The 17,035-nt window shown below is 44.9% G+C and overlaps 1 protein-coding gene across 10 annotated transcripts in view; it reads right to left on the minus strand.

The window, feature by feature from the left end:
* LOC123762901 (mitochondrial potassium channel ATP-binding subunit) overlaps positions 1 to 17,035 on the minus strand; it is an 848,556-nt gene that overhangs the window by 616,063 nt on the left and 215,458 nt on the right. For 6 of the 10 annotated variants that reach the window (XM_069302215.1, XM_069302213.1, XM_069302211.1 and 3 more), the window contains one exon: positions 4,010 to 4,174. The exons of the other annotated variants lie outside the window; for them this stretch is intronic. In XM_069302215.1, coding sequence (XP_069158316.1) covers positions 4,010 to 4,174 — 165 coding nt within the window. The remainder of the gene's footprint in view (positions 1 to 4,009; positions 4,175 to 17,035) is intronic. 10 annotated transcript variants of the gene reach the window in all.

The raw sequence follows: 17,035 nt of genomic DNA on the forward strand, positions 1-17,035 counted from the left end.
TGCGTCAGGCTTGGTAGCTCACTCAATACTGAGGTCCCTAACACCCGGGAATTTGGCCCACGATTTTTTTAAAAAATGGCGTCTGTTTACAAGAGCCCTGATGAAGGTGTGGTGAACCCCGTGTATCCACAGGCCGTTTAAATCTTGCGTAGTACTCCAACGCATCATATGATGCGATGCGCAATTTTCTGCAAGTCGGTCAAAGCATCATATGATGCGATGCGCAATTCAAGGGTTAAAGAAATGTCTGAGTTCCCCATAATGATCTCTCCTAATCAGGCCTTTGAACTGCTTAAATCTCATTTTTTTCCAAATTATAACACATAGCATACTTTATTCCCAATAAGACATGGTCACTTTTACCTAAGGGAGAGAGGTACTGAATGTCAAATATCTAATCCTCTTTCCTGGTATATACCAAATCCAGCATGGAGGGAATATCTCCTTCCCTCATCCTCGTAGCTTGCTTAACATGTTGAAGTATGAATGTTTCCAGGATGAGGTTTACGAATCTACAAGTCCAAAAATCCTCCGTTCTAGCTTCATATGCCTCTCAATCTATGAATTTTAAGTTGAAGTCGCCGACTACCAACACTCGTGATCTATCTTTATCAGCTCTGACTATAATTTCTCTCATTATAGTTATAAGACCCTCTCGTTTATTATCTAGCTCCTCCATTGTCTATGCTTGGCGGTGGACGATATGCATTTATGATCGTTAGTTTATCATCCTGATTGCATATCTCTAGTGCTATTATGTCAACTTCTCGTGGATTGGCAATTATTATTTTGTTTACCTTTAGGTGTTCTTTTACCAGCACAGCAATGCCACCGCCTTTCCTAGTTTTTCTGTTCTGTCTCCAGACCAAGTAGCCTCTTGGGAATATGACCTCATTTAAAATATCATCTTCAAGTTTTGTCTGCATGAGTGCAACAATGTCTGGTGTATGCAGCTGTATTACATCACTTAACTCCAGTATCTTTGATCTCACTCCATATATGTTGGTGTATGCAATTTTCAGGAACTTGTTCCCCTTCTCCTTATTCTTCACTCCCTCTCTCTCTAATCCTTTTGTTGGTTTGCCTTTATGTACCACTTTACTGGCCTGCCTACCAATATCACTTTGTAGAAAAAAGAATTGATTTCTTCTTCATTCCTGCTCTCATTTAAACGTTTTGCCTCGGCGAGTTTCAGTTTCAGCTTCTCTCTGTCTTCTCTTGAAAGATCTCGTCTTAACGACCATACTTTCCCTACCTCATCACTTTGCAATTTTCTAACATTCCTTAGTATTTCTTCCATCTGTTTGGCACCATTTAGGGTGATCCTCAAAGGTCAATCTTTCCCTTTTACATACTTTCCAATCCTCCTGTACTGTAGTCACAGACATTCTCGATGGTAGTAAGACCTTCCACGAGGCCAATAATTTTATCTACCACAGTACTTTCTCTTCTTCTTCTACAGCTCTTTCTGACATGGAAGTTATCTCCGTTTCTGTGCAACCAAAAATTATCAGAGACTTCGATCAACTGTGTTTTGCACCAATTTAGGATTTGATGCCAGTTCCTTTCTGACTTCCAGCCTAATGTTTGTTTTATCCTGGTTGCTGCAGTTTTTGGCTTCCTTTACTGCTTCTTCTATTTTTTCCTTCTCCTTGGCCACTTGTGCATAGGTGAGTTGCATATCTTTCTTGCACTGTTCTATTCCCTGTGTAACTTCCTCCATCTGTACTGACAAAAGCTGTTTTTCCTGTTGAATTTCCTTATCTAACCTATCGTAGTCATTTAAGTTTGCTTTAACTTCTTCCAAAGCTATTTTTAAGAGTTTATTTTCCTCTTCCATGGCTTTGTAATTTGTTTCCAGTTGATTCTTGTCCTTGCGTAAGTCTTTCACTAACCCCTCAAGACCTAAAACCTTGCCACTCAAGTGCTCATTACTTTCTTTCAATTTGCTGATTATTTCTTCATGATAGTTCATTATAATATCTAATTTTGCCAATTTGTTGTGTAGACTGCTTATATCAATGTTTTCTTCATTAAAAATTTCTGCCCGAAACGCTGCGCATACTAGTGGCTTTACAAGAATGTAATTACTATGTTATGTATCCTCACAATCCCAATGTACCTTCTTGTATATATATAAATAAATAAATAAATAAAAACCCCAAAATCTAGCTCTATTTTGTTTTTCTTCTTGCTGGTGGCCATCTGGACTGTAAACACTAGGGTCACTTTTTCTCATCCAATTTTTCACTTCACTTTGCACATTCATGTTGCCTCACCTATTTTTCCAAAGCACAACACTTTTATGTTCCTTGGGACACCACTCACTATCATCAACCTGTACTACAATACTTAGGAATTGTGAAATATCCTGGAGCTCCTCTGTTGCAGGTGCTGACACTAGGGGTGTCACCATTTGAATCTTGAATGTAGTGTGATGGATGTATATAATAAAATGTGTGAATCATCGCTATACTCAAAAGTATGATATTCATATTAGTGATTAAATTATTACATTCATAAAGCAGTAAACAATTAGTTTTGCTGTTATTACACTATATACACACATTATATATAAGTATCTACATGTTTTGTTTACCACAACTGTACAACCAAGCTGATATAGTTAGTTCAGGCACTAAGAGACATCGCTACATACACAAATGGCGGCTGCCTCCCTCACCCATTCAAGGTCAGGCGCACTAAAATTTCTCCCCCAACAATACTGTTTGAGGTGTTATTACACTATATATACACATTATATATAAGTATCTACATGTTGTGTGCGCCGTAACTGTACACCTAAGCTTGTAGGGTGCCCAAAGAGCATAGTGGCCACCCTCTACACAGCTAGACAAGTCATGCAGACAACGCCACCTCCGTCACTCAAATGGCTCCTCCCAACATAAACCTTTTGCTGTTATTACACTAATACACACAATATATATAAGTATCTACATTTGTGTTCACCATAGAGAACCACTGAGCTGGTATGGTGAATGCAGACAATAACAGGTGGCCACACAGTCAGTATTCTCTCTCTCTCCTTCAGCATTACTCCTCCCACACAACGCTAATTATCATAACAATCCTGCTATTATCACAATCCTGGTCATTTTTATCAGTCAGGGGTCATCTGTAATACTGTCATCACTAAATAATAGCAGTTACATATTTATTTTGACATTTTTAGGTGATGCTGTGGTCACAAGCTGAACAACAATGCTGTTAGCTCATGCTGCGTGTGCCAGCCTTGGTTGCTCCTAAAGTACTGTGGCTGTCACACTGGAGAATATTGCACATGATTTTTTTTTTAAATATGGTGTCTGTTATAAGAGCCCTGAGGAAGCTGATGTGAACCCCGTGTAGCCGCAGGCCATTTGAATCGTGACTGGCACCCTATGGCGTATATATATGCCATGCGCTTGGTAGGACATGTTACTCATGGCGTATATAAACGCCATGAGCAATTTAAAGGTTAACTCTTACCCAAGATCTATTTCCAAAATAAACACTTCATTTAATTTAATAATCACAAACTCCATGCATACTTGTCAATCTTCAGTTATTTTAGTCCCATTGCTTTGAACCTTTTCTAATTCAATGAAGGTCATGACCACCTAATAATCTTTCTAACATGATTTGTTTAACAATAGACACTTTCTCAATTTCTGTACTCCACCAGTCACTATCCTTCCATACGCTTTGTCCACTAAGTAAACTGATGTTTAATTTGTAAACATTAGTTTATGTTTTATAATGTTATGTCTTATAATGTAGTGTTATGGAACACTTATAATATAAGTGTTCCAAAAAAACATTAAACCCTTATTTGCACTTTCCTCCTCCATGGACATATCTTCTGGTATTTTATCATGCACTCTTTTCACATAAGCAAAACCAATCACATTCACATGACCACTTTCTTCATATCCACATGATGATAATACAGTACAGCACACCTAAAAATTATTAGTTATCAGGTATACCTTATATATAATACACTAACCTGAGCAAGATAAAGCTTAATTAACTTGACACAAGGTGCAGAAATTTCTTGAATGAAGTCTCTTCCATCATTTGCTGCTTCACTATTAAAGTTTGTGACTACATTGACCACATCCCCCAAAAGAATTGGCACTTGAACATTGGCCAAAGCAACAATCAGAGCACTCTGAAATATTAGTTATGAAAAAAACAAGTGTTAAAAATAATGAAATGCAAATTTCTGGGTGAGCCCCAGAGGCTCCATGTAGCTAACATCTGATATACGCAATGCCTAACAGGTGCCATCAGTTTGTGGAGTAGGATCCCTTGATTGTTTCAAGAGGATCCCATGATTGTTTCAAGCATAGGTTAGCCATATATATGAATGAGATTGGGTGGACATAAACAGGAGCTGCCTCGTATGAGACAATATGCCTTTTGTAGTTACCTTAATTCTTATGTTCTCTGCATGCCAGAGTCCATGAGCCAGAATCTGGCCCTCTCACAGACAAACAGGAAGCAGTGACATCTATTTTCTTTATGCTACTATCAAGGAAGTCACCCAGAAAGTCAGCGAGACAAAACAGACAACAGCTGGCCATAACTTATACCTGCAGACTTGAAATTGGCCATAGAATTCTCCCAAATTAGATAAACAAACAATTGGAAATGTTTTGATGTAGCGCACACTCGTTTACTCGCCACCCCCTTGTTTGAAGGATGGGGTGATGCATCAATGAAGTGCATGCATTGATGAAAATCAATGATGCACATCTTTGATTTTACCCGAGGGCGACTAACACAGATGGCCTCGATGAGGATAGGAAGCCGGTGGCTTGTTGATATTTATGAGATATTTAAATATTATGTATGTTACCACTGCGCCGCAGGGACTGTTCTGAGTTTTGAGTTCTGAGCTCTGAGTTCCATGGATATTGAATTCTCTAGCTTGTGGTAGGAAACATAACCCCTGTTTAACCCTTAAATTGCGCAAATCATATATATATGATATCAGTGACAAAACCGAAACCGCGCACATCATATATATATGATTTCGTGTCTAGCGCTATAATTTAAATGCCCCGCCTGGGATAGGGGCGAAATGGAGTAGACACAAGACAGCTTGTGAAATGGAGTAGACGTAACATTCACCCCGAATGCAAGCTGGAGCAGCTCCACCAGCACCGCATGATACAAAGTAACACAAAATATTCGGCATAGGATGACAGTCCTGAAACAGCCAAGAGAGAAAGGCCAAAACAATCTGATCAGAAACCGAAGACAACCTACGAAGACAAAAAATGATGAAAGAACTGCCAGGAAACTTCATACTGCCGAGACGAAACACACGGGTGGGACACCATCAACGAAACCACCTGATCACCATACAAGTGGTGATAGACCCTCGTCAGAAGGACCAGATGCGAAGATCAGAGAAGATCAAACCAGCCACATTCTGAACCAGACTGATCTGCAGAAAGAAGCGCATGCATACCGGCACATAACAGTGACATAAGAGAACATAAGGTATAGTGCTCTTGAAAAATAGGTGAGATAACAGGAAAGTGCTAAGGGAAGTGAAAAATCGGATGAGAAAAAGTTGCCCTAGTGTTTACAGTGCAGAGAAAAACATTCAAGATGGCCACTGGCAAGGTGAAAAACAAAACAGAGCTTGATTTTGAGGGATTCAATGAAGAAAGCATTGATATTAGTAGTCTACATAACAAGTTGGTAAATTTAGATACTATAGTGAACTCTCATGTAGAAATAATTAGTAAATTGAAAGAAAGTAATGACCATTTGAATAGCAAAGTTTTATGTCTTGAGGGTTTAGTGAAAGACTTGCGCAAGGATAAGAATCAATTGGAAACAAATTGCAAAGCCATGGAAGAAGAAAATAAACTCTTAAAAATAGCTTTGGAAGAAGTTAAAGTAAATTTAAACATAAATGACTACAATAGGTTAGGCAAGGAAATTCAACAGGAGAAACAGCTTTTGTCAGCACAGATGGAGGAAGTTACACAGGGAATAGAACAGTGCAAGAAAGATATGCAACTCACTTATGCACAAGTGGCCAAGGAGAAGGAAAAAATAGAAGAAGCAGTAAAGGAAGTCAAACACTGCAGCAACCAAGATAAAACAAACATTAGGCTAGAAGTGAGGAAAGAATTGGCATCTAACCCGAAGTTGGTGCAAAACACAGTTGATCGGAGTAAGTCCCTGATCATTTTTGGCTGCAAAGAAAAGGCGATAACATCTAGGTCAGAAAGAGCTGTAGAAGAAGCTAAAGTAGTAGATAAAATTGTTGGCCTCGTGGAAGGTCTTACAAACAGAGAGAATGTGTGCGACTACAGGAGAATAGGCAGGTACGTAAAAGGGAAAGATCGACCTTTGAGGATCACCCTAAACGGTGCCAAACAGATGGAAGAAGTACTAAGGAATGCTAGAAAATTGCAAAGGGATGAGGATGGGAAAGGGTGGTCGTTAAGACGAGATCTTTCAAAAGAAGACAGAGAGAAGCTGAAACTGAACCTCGCCGAGGCAAAACATTTAAATGAGAGCAGGAATGAAGAAGAAATAAATTCTTTTTTCTACAAAGTGATAGGGGTAGGCAAACCAGTAAAGTGGTACATAAAGGCAAACCAACAAAATGAATAGAGAGAGGGGGAGTGAAGAATAAGGAGAGGGGGAACAAGTTCCTGAAGATTGCATACACCAACATAGATGGAGTGAGATCGAAGATACTGGAGTTAAGTGATGTAATACAGCTGCAGACACCAGACATTGTTGCACTCACGGAGACAAAACTTGAAGATGTAATTTTAAATGAGGTCATATTCCCAAGGGGCTACTCAATTTGGAGACGGGACAGAAAAATTAGGAAAGGCAGTGGCGTTGCTGTGCTGGTAAAAGAACACCTAAAGGTGAAGGAAATAATGACTGCCAATCCACAAGAAGTTGACATAATAGCACTAGAGATCTGCTATGAGGATGATAAACTAATGATGATAAATGCATATAGTCCACCGCCAAGCAGCACATGGTCAAAGGAGGAGCTAGATAGTAAACGTGAAGGTCTTATAACAATAATGAGAGAGATTATAGCGGGAGCGGATAACGATAGATCACGACTGTTGATAGTCGGTGACTTCAACTTGAAATCCATAGACTGGGAAGCATATGAAGCTAGAACAGAAGATTTTTGGACCTGTAAATTTGTAGACCTCATCCTGGAAACATTCTTGTATCAACATGTTAAACAAGCTACGAGGATGAGGGAAGGGGACGTTCCCTCCATGCTAGATTTGATGTTTACCAGGAAGGAGGAAGAGATATTTGACATTCAGTACCTTCCTCCCTTGGGTAAAAGTGACCATGTCTTTTTGGGAATAAAGTATGCAATGCGTTATAAGCTGGAAGAAAATAAGGAGGTTGAAGCAGTTGAAAAACCAGACTTCAGGAGAGGACATTATGGTGACCTTAGAAATTTTTTTAGTGAGTATAATTGGACAGACTTGATGCTAGGAAAGGAAGTGAATGAGATGTATGGCAAGTTTTGTGAAATATATGATAAAGGCACAAAAAAATTTATACCAAAACAGAGATGCAGAACTAGGAAACAGGATTGGTTCAATAGAAATTGCGAGAGGGCTAGAGACCGAAAGACACAAAAATGGAATCAATACAGGAAGAGGCCGAACCCCCAAACATACCAGCGATACAAAGATGCGAGAAACAACTACACGGCAGTGAGGAGAGAGGCAGAAAGAAATTTTGAAAAAGGGATTGCGGACAAATGTAAAACAGAACCAGGTCTATTCTATAAATTCATAAACAACAAATTGCAGGTAAAGGATAATATTCAGAGGTTGAAAATGGGAAATAGATTCACGGAAGATGAAAAGGAAATGTGTGAAACACTAAACGAAAAGTTCCAAAGTGTGTTTATACAAAATTAAATCTTTAGGGAACCAGATACAATAAGAATTCCAGAGAACAACATAGAACACATAGAGGTGTCTAGAGACGAAGTGGAAAAAATGCTCAAGGAGCTCGGTAAGAACAAAGCAGCTGGCCCAGATGGCGTTTCACCATGGGTTCTGAGAGAATGTGCATCTGAGCTCAGCATTCCACTTCACCTGATCTTTCAGGCATCCCTGTGTACAGGAATCGTAGCAGACGGGTGGAAACAGGCTAACATAGTTCCAATCTACAAAAGTGGCAGCAGGGAAGACCCCCTCAATTATAGACCTGTATCATTGACAAGTGTAATAGTGAAAGTATTGGAAAAACTAATCAAAACTAAATGGGTAGAACACCTAGAGAGAAATGATATAATATCAGACAGACAGTATGGTTTTCGATCTGGAAGATCCTGTGTATCGAATTTACTCAGTTTCTATGATCGAGCCACAGAGATATTACAGGAAAGAGATGGTTGGGTTGACTGCATCTATCTGGACCTAAAAAAGGCTTTCGACAGAGTTCCACATAAGAGGTTGTTCTGGAAACTGGAAAATATTGGAGGGGTGACAGGTAAGCTTCTATCATGGATGAAAAATTTTCTGACTGATAGAAAAATGAGGGCAGTAATCAGAGGCAATGTATCGGAATGGAGAAATGTCACAAGTGGAGTACCACAGGGTTCAGTTCTTGCACCAGTGATGTTTATTGTGTACATAAATGATCTACCAGTTGGTATACAGAATTATATGAACATGTTTGTTGATGATGCTAAGATAATAGGAAGGATAAGGAATTTAGATGACTGTCATGCCCTTCAAGAAGACCTGGACAAAATAAGTATATGGAGCACCACTTGGCAAATGGAATTTAATGTTAATAAATGTCATGTTATGAAATGTGGAATAGGAGAACATAGACCCCACACAACCTATATATTATGTGAGAAATCTTTAAAGAATTCTGATAAAGAAAGAGATCTAGGAGTGGTTCTAGATAGAAAACTATCACCTGAGGACCACATAAAGAATATTGTGCAAGGAGCCTATGCTATGCTTTCTAACTTCAGAATTGCATTTAAATACATGGATGGCGATATACTAAAGAAATTGTTCATGACTTTTGTTAGGCCAAAGCTAGAATATGCAGCTGTTGTGTGGTGCCCATATCTTAAGAAGCACATCAACAAACTGGAAAAGGTGCAAAGACATGCTACTAAGTGGCTCCCAGAACTGAAGGGCAAGAGCTACGAGGAGAGGTTAGAAGCATTAAATATGCCAAAACTAGAAGACAGAAGAAAAAGAGGTGATATGATCACTACATACAAAATAGTAACAGGAATTGATAAAATCGACAGGGAAGACTTCCTGAGACCTGGAATTTCAAGAACAAGAGGTCATAGATTTAAACTAGCTAAACACAGATGCCGAAGAAATATAAGAAAATTCACCTTCGCAAATAGAGTGGTAGACGGTTGGAACAAGTTAAGTGAGAAGGTGGTGGAGGCCAAGACCGTCAGTAGTTTCAAAGCGTTATATGACAAAGAGTGCTGGGAAGACGGGACACCACGAGCGTAGCTCTCATCCTGTAACTACACTTAGGTAATTACACTTAGGTAATTACACAGGGCAAGAAGCAAAGAACAGAGACACTGCCTCCTTCAGAATTGGTGTAATCAACTTCAACAAGGCAGCTGGGGTTGGGGGAGCAGAGTGAAGGACGAGGGAGCACGGACGAAACAAAAGTTGAAGCGACTAACGCCCCAAGTTCTGTTCCCTATAACCAAAATGAGGCAGCCTCGGGGCATCCAGAAAGGCAGCTAACCTAGCACGTTGCCGCAACCAAAACTTTGCATGCAATGCCGAAGCCATTGCATGCAAACTGATCAACCAGGCTGTGACTCATACATCAGGCTGCGAGCAGCCGCGTCCAACAGCCTGGTTGATCAGTCCGGCAACCAGGAGGCCTGGTCCTGCGACCCAAGGCTATACATGCTCGAGAAGGATTAGGAACATTAACAAGGTATCTTCTTGAGGTTATCTTGAGATGATTTCAGGGCTTAATATCCTCGCGGCCCGGTCCTCAACAAGGCCTCCTTTTTGTTACACACACCCCAGGAAACAGCCCGTAGCAGCTGTCTAACTCCTAGGTACCTATTTACTGCTAGGTAACAGGGGCATCAGGGTAAAAGAAACATTTTGCCCATTTGTCTCCGCCTTCACCGGGGATCGAACCCAGGACCTCAGGACTACGAATCCAAAGCGCTGTCCACCCAGCTGTCAGGCGCCCTAACGTAACGTGCAGCCAGGACCCTGTTCGATCTCCAGTAGCCTGGTGCCCAAAAGATAGGCCAGGACATTACCAAAACAGTATGCGAATACCGAACTTAAGAATGGCATGGGCACGGAGAAAGACCGCAGGCTGGCAGGATTGAATAATCCTGCGGACAACCTGGGAGACCCTCGCCCTGGAATAGGGAAGAAGGGGAAACTGGGTCAACCCAAAGCGCGTCCTCTGCCACAGAAATCGTAACGCGCAAATAAAGGCGAAGAGCCATAGACACAAAACATGATGCACCCCGGCCGAACCAACCAAGCATCAACAACCCAAGGACCCCTCCGGAAAGCAGCAGACTCAATCTTCACCAGAAAAGAGGGAGACAGCTGCAAACAAAGAAAAGCCCACCAGGACTGAAAGGTCAGAAACCCCTGCGCCGGAGGAGAGCATGAAATGCTCCGACCCGACCCCCAGAGGCCAACGCCAACAAGAAAAAAAAGAGCCGCAGAAAACAGTCCTGAACCATGGGGGCCACCCCAAACCGAGGAGAAGGGAGCAGAGAGCACCTGATGCAACGACCAGGACAGCTCAGGTGGCGCATGAGCAGGCCGGGGGTGAACAATGTCCGAGAAAGCTTGCGGAATGGAGCAGAAGTGACATCCACCCCAAACGCAACCTGCAGCGGCTCCGCCAGCGCCACCCGAAACAAGGCGACAGTATCTGGCATAAGAAGACGGTCCTGAAGCAACCAAGAGAGAAAGGACAAAACTGACCAGAAATCGAAGACAACCTACGAAGAGACAAGTGCCGAAAAGACCACCAGGAAATTTCATACTGCCATCGAAACAAAATTTGCAGGTGGAACACTAACTAAGCCACCTGATTACCATATAAACTTATATGGTTTATCACCATAAAAGTGGTGATAAACCCGTGTCAACCATATAAACTTTATAAACTTATATGGTTTATCACCATATAAGTGGTGATAAACCCGCTTCAAAAAGACCAGACGCAAGTAGAAGAGAAGATCGAACCAGCCACGTACTGGAATGGTCCAATCTGCTGAAAGAGGCAGAGCCGAAGGAAGACCCTCGGGTTCGGACATCGAGCAAGAGGCGCCTGAAACCAGGGCTGGGCCGGCGACCAAAGAGCCAACAGGACCACTCATCCCTTGGAAGTCTCTCAAAGCTAACCAGGACCCGGTGTAACAACCAAACCAGTGGGAAGAGGTACAGGTAACCCCAACTTTACCAGTCCAGCCGCAAGGCGTCGACCCCGATGGTCATGCAGTCTGAGAAGGGCGCCACATACACTGGAAGACGCCTCGACCAAGTCGATGTGAAGAAGTCCACCTCTAGGTGCCTGTACATCGGGCAGAGCCAACTGAAAGAGTCTATGTCAACCGTCCATTCCATGGATAGGGGAATGAACCGAGACAGGCCATCTGCCAGTACGTCTGACACCGCCAGGGGGAGGCAAACCCCCGAGAACTCGGCAAACGAGTCACCTGAAGCAATCAGCCCCAAAGAGCCAAGGACCACATTGAACCCCCGTGGTTCAGACAATGAACCACCGAGGAGCAGTCCAAATGGAGCTGGATCATTGCTCCACGGGCAACACGAACCCTCTGAAGCGAATGTCACACCATCGCGAACTCCTGCGTTGTGCTGCGAGCCTGACGGAAGGACAGACCCCACCGACTCTGGCCGGCCTGGTGAGCACTGGTCACAAAACCCCAGCTGAGAGACGAGGCATCCGTGAACACATCGAGCGAGGGCTCGGGGAGCCATCAGGGCATAGAACCCCGAAAAAACCTTCAGAGGAAGCCGGCGATGCAGCAGCCGACGTGAGGCTCCCAGGATCTGAACACAGCAATCACGAGAGCGGCGGAAGGGACACCCCCGAAGACCTAGAACATCCACCGAAGCCAGATCCAACCCGACAGGTAGACCGCCACAGCCAAGATCAGGCTTCCGCACCGCCGCTTAAACAACCGGCATGTGACCCGGGGACGAGCAGCGTCATAAGCGGGACCGCAGCCGCAACAAGGCCACCAGAGGGAGAGACAAGGAAGCGGTCCGAGAGTCCCACACAAGACCCAGCCCAGTCTGAACCTGAGAAAGAACCATTTGAGATTTCCAGTACACCAAGAACACAAACTCGGCGAGCTGGTAATGCACCAAATCCCTGGCGAGCAGACACGCGGATTGACTGGGAGTCCACACCAGCCAATTGTCGAGGTATGCCAGAAGCAACCTCGTCACCACGACCCGGTAAGGCACGTGGACGTGAGAGGTGCCAGATCCAACTGGAAGGAAGGCAAAGAAAGCAGTGTCACTCCATGATAAAACCGAGCCAGTCCCTGAACACCGGATGAATTGGGACGTGCTAATACGCATCCCGGAGGTCCAGAGACACCATCCAAGCACCAAAAGCAGCCGAACCCAAGACAGAGTGGTCATCTGAAAGGAGGGGCAAAAGACCCATAGGATCATACAGGGCAAGTCCAGTATCAATCACAGAACTGCCCAGTCTCGTTTCTGAACTGAAGAAAAGCAGGAAACCCACTCCAGGATGACCTGACAGAGCGCAGGGGAAGAGGCTCGCCCTGCAAGCCCCAATCCCCCCAATAGAGAAGGAAAGAAGCAACGCTACCGCAGGCCGGAGGAAAAGGACCCGAATTGCCCACAGATCGTATGACCATGTGAGAACAAACAGCACGAGCCTCCACCCTTTGCTCCGTCAATAGGGCAAACCGTGTAAGGGCCGACGACCCCTACTAAAACCCGGCAGAGCGATCACTGAGCCAACGACTCTGTTGGAGGGCCAATCACGAATCTGGCACTACTGGCTTACGACGACTGAAGGAACCCTGAGACCTGATGCGACCCTTCCAGGCAGGACCTCCACCCCCTTCCCGCAGAGTTCGATATAGACCGTCAACTAGACGAAGCCGCCTGCAGAAAATGCACCACCGCAGACTATACAAACAGCAACGGACAAAAGAGGATGAAAAAAGGAGAACCAGGGCCCAAAACGATTCCAAAAATTAGGACGTGCACTGCCTGTCAGCACGCAAGATGAGAAGCAAAGAACAGACACCGCCTCTCTCAAAACGGCGCATACAACTTCACCAAGGCAGCCAGCACCCGAGCTGCCGAAGCAAGCACACCGGACACTGGCCGGGAACCCAGCTCCTCCAGAGCCACCCCGAGCCAGTCCGAAGACAGCACCTGCAGGGGAAAGAAGCGCAAGACCGAAGCCAAGTGCCCAAATCCTCGGCCACCAGGGATGCCGAAAAGGAGGGAACCTGCACGTGAAGCTGCACCTGGCCGATATCATAAGGAAGTGCGGATACGAACAAGCATGCATTCAGGTGCTGCAACTCGCCCCCCAGGAAACCTGAACGACCGTAGTCAACTCTCGCCATCCAAGTGCACAGTCTGACAGGATGAATGCCACGCCCCCAACGAAAGAAAAGGCACTTTGCCAGCCAGGAAGACTCCGGCACCTTGCAACGCACCCAATTAAGGAAAAAGAGGAGCCAAGCTCAAAAGAAGAAGGCTTCAATATCAAGGTGTAATCCGGGTCTCGCAGGAGGTAAGCTGCAAGGGCCTCCCACACCTTCCTCGGTGGGATGTGGGAAGCCACAAACCTCCAGAAGGAGGGAACCGAAGAACTCAAGGGAACTTGGAACCGAACCCGGGGAGGAGTCGAACTCGTAACAAAATCGTACAGGGAGGGAATAGGAAAACCTCTCCCCCTGTAACAACAAGCCCCATGCTGAGGGTACCAAACACCCAAGCAGGGACAAGTGGAGCCCAGAGCACCCCCAAGACAACTCCTCCCCAGCCTCGGAATCCTCCACATCAAGACCCGGGGCCGAGCCGTTTGGAGACCCTCTGCCTCTTGAGAAAAAGCAGAGTTTACCGGAAAAGCAGGGATGAAGGGAGCCCGCTGATGTGGCCTAAAAGCTCCGGCAGGAGGACCAGGCTCGAATACCTCCGCCACCGATCAGGAAGGGTCAACTCCTCGAAGCCGCCCAAGTCTTGCTAACATTATAATTCAGCGGGGAAAACTGTGGGGCATCCAGAAAGGCAACCAACCTCGCACATTGTTGCAACCTAAACCTCGCATGCAACGCTAAAGGAGCCTGCACCCAAATATCAGTCTCAGTGGACTGGGTGAATGGAATACAAGCAAAGAACACCACTCGCACGACTCCGGGTCATAGGTGTCACTGGCCCTAACAGGCAGCAAGGCGGAGGCAGATGGTGAGTGTCACTCTGAGAGAAGGGGACAGAGTAACCTTCAAACTCGCACAAGGCGAGGTGTGACTTAGAGGTCTCCTACATCGGACCACTGAGCCCTAAAGGGGGTTTCCAAAGCCCTTAGACTGACTGCTAAGGGAAGCTTAGGCGAGTACTGCTAACCGGTTATCCCAGAGCTACCAAGCAAACAACTAAAAGCTGAACCCCTGCGATGTGTGCAAGCACAGGGACCTAGTGGAGGGCCACCAAAATCCCACAAGTGGTCCCATCGCCACATCAGGCAGACCCCTACCAGGCAAAAGAAAACAAAAACAAAAACAAAAGATAAAACCCACAAAAGCACAATGTCTCCAGGTGAACAGAACCAGTCGCTATGTGTATATCAGACAGCTGCACAGTACATCGCGCCCCAGCCAGCAACGAAACTACCTCCTACCCAAGGGCAAACAGGAGTAAGAACCTCCCCAGCTGAACCCCTAAGGGCGGGCAATCACCAAGCAGCAACAGAACCACACGGAGGTAGCTGCTCCTGAACGACTCATGGAAGATTACCCTGAGTCCGCAAAGGCAGTATTTACAGGGCACCTAGGGAAGGTGGCCCTAGGTGCTTGCAGCCCCAGTACTCTTGTGTTACTTCCAGCTCACACTCTACCAAAACTGAGCAACAACACCGCACTGCAGCACTGCACAAAGTGGAGCCAGAGCAATCAACCATCACCAACACAACAGCCTCTTGAACTGAAGAGAGTTGGGACCCCCCCGTCCCCCACCTGGGGAGGGGGGGGGGGCTGTGCAGACGAATGTGCAGCGGTTGTGGTGATGTCATGTTTGTTTCCTTGTTTTTAATTGGGGAGTTCTGTTTCCTAGTTTGGCTTTCGGCTTGCAATTTTTGACCAGCAGTAGTTTGTTTTGAGATTCCTACCATTCTGGGTGCCTAACCTCGTAGAAGACAAAGACTGCTTCTAATTACACGGGGGTGTCTTTAGGCCATTGCTCCTCATGTCTCTCTTGAGGGGGCCAGGTTCTGGCACTGGTCCCCGGTAGGCTTAGAACTCCATCGATTGACTGTTGCCAGAGTCTAATATAGTATATACACATCAGCCCTGTATAGCTCCGGGGAGCCGAAGAGGCTCTCCACAGAAAAGAGGCGTTGACAGTGCAGGCGCCAGACGAAGTCTGCTCCGCCCCAGCTATGAGGCGAGAGATGCCGCAATTATATTATAAACCAACTATTTCAGTGTCTCTGATTGATTTTTTTCTTATTTTTTTTGTAGTAATATTATTCATTAATGTGCAGTGCGATATATGTATATAATAATATGTGTGAACCATCGCTATGCTCAAATTTATTGTGTGCATTAGTGATTCAATTATTATGTTCATAAAACAATAAACAAATAGTTTTGCTGGTATTACACTATATACATAGGTTATCTATAAGTATCTGCATGTTTTGGTCACCATAACGAAACACTAAGTTGGTAAAGTGAGTCAAAAAGCAGCGAAGAGTGGCCGCCACACACCAGCCAGCCACTGGCCGCCTCTCCCTTCCTCACCTCCTCACTTCCCTACATTCTCCTCCCACCATACTGTTTTTGCTTTTATTCACTATATACAGATGTTATATATAAGTATCTACATGTTTTGTTCACCATAACTGTACATCTAAGCTTTTTTATCCCTGTGTCATGGGCACAAGGATAAACCGCAGGCTTGGTAGACCGAATAACCCTGCGGATGACCTGGAAGACCCAAACCCTGGAACAGGGAAGAAGGGAGACCGGATCAATCCAAAGCGGGTCCCTGGACACAGAAACCATGGCGTGCAAATAATGGAGGAGAGCTACAACCAGACACAACACATGATGTACCCCCCACCTGACCAACCAAGCATCAACAACCCAAGGACCACTCCGGAAAGCCGCCATCTCATTCTTCGCCAGAAAAGAAGGAGATGGCTGCAAACGTACAAACCTATCACCAGAGCCAAAAGAGCAGAAACCCCTGCTCAGGAGGACAGCATGAAGCTCCCCGACCCGACCCCCCCAGAGGCTAATGCCAACAGAAAAAGAGCCTTGAAAAGACAATCCTGAACCAAAAGGGCCACAACAAAACTGAGGAGAAGAGAAATAAGTGAGCACCCTGTCCAATGACCAGGACGACTCAGCCGGCACAAGAGCAGGCTGGAGGTGAAACAATGCCCAAGACCAAGACAGCTTGCAAAACAACGCAAAAGCAACATCGATGCTGAAAGCAAGCTGCAGCTGCTCTGCCAGCGCCACACGATACAAGGTGACAGTATTCCCGAAACAGCCTTGAGAGAAAGGACAAGACCATCTTAACAGAAATTGAAATATACCTACAAAGAAAGATAAAGAAATGGAAGGACCACCAGGAAACTTCATACTGCAGCCGAGAAGAAGCATGCAGATGGGATACCATCAACGAAGCCACCTGAGCACCATACAGATGGTGATAAACTCTTTGAGTGAAAAATACCAGACGCGAAGACTCGAGGAGAAGATCAACCAGCC

The sequence above is a fragment of the Procambarus clarkii genome, chromosome 47 (genome assembly GCF_040958095.1).
Source record: "Procambarus clarkii isolate CNS0578487 chromosome 47, FALCON_Pclarkii_2.0, whole genome shotgun sequence".
In the NCBI taxonomy this organism is placed as follows: Eukaryota; Metazoa; Arthropoda; class Malacostraca; order Decapoda; family Cambaridae; genus Procambarus; species Procambarus clarkii.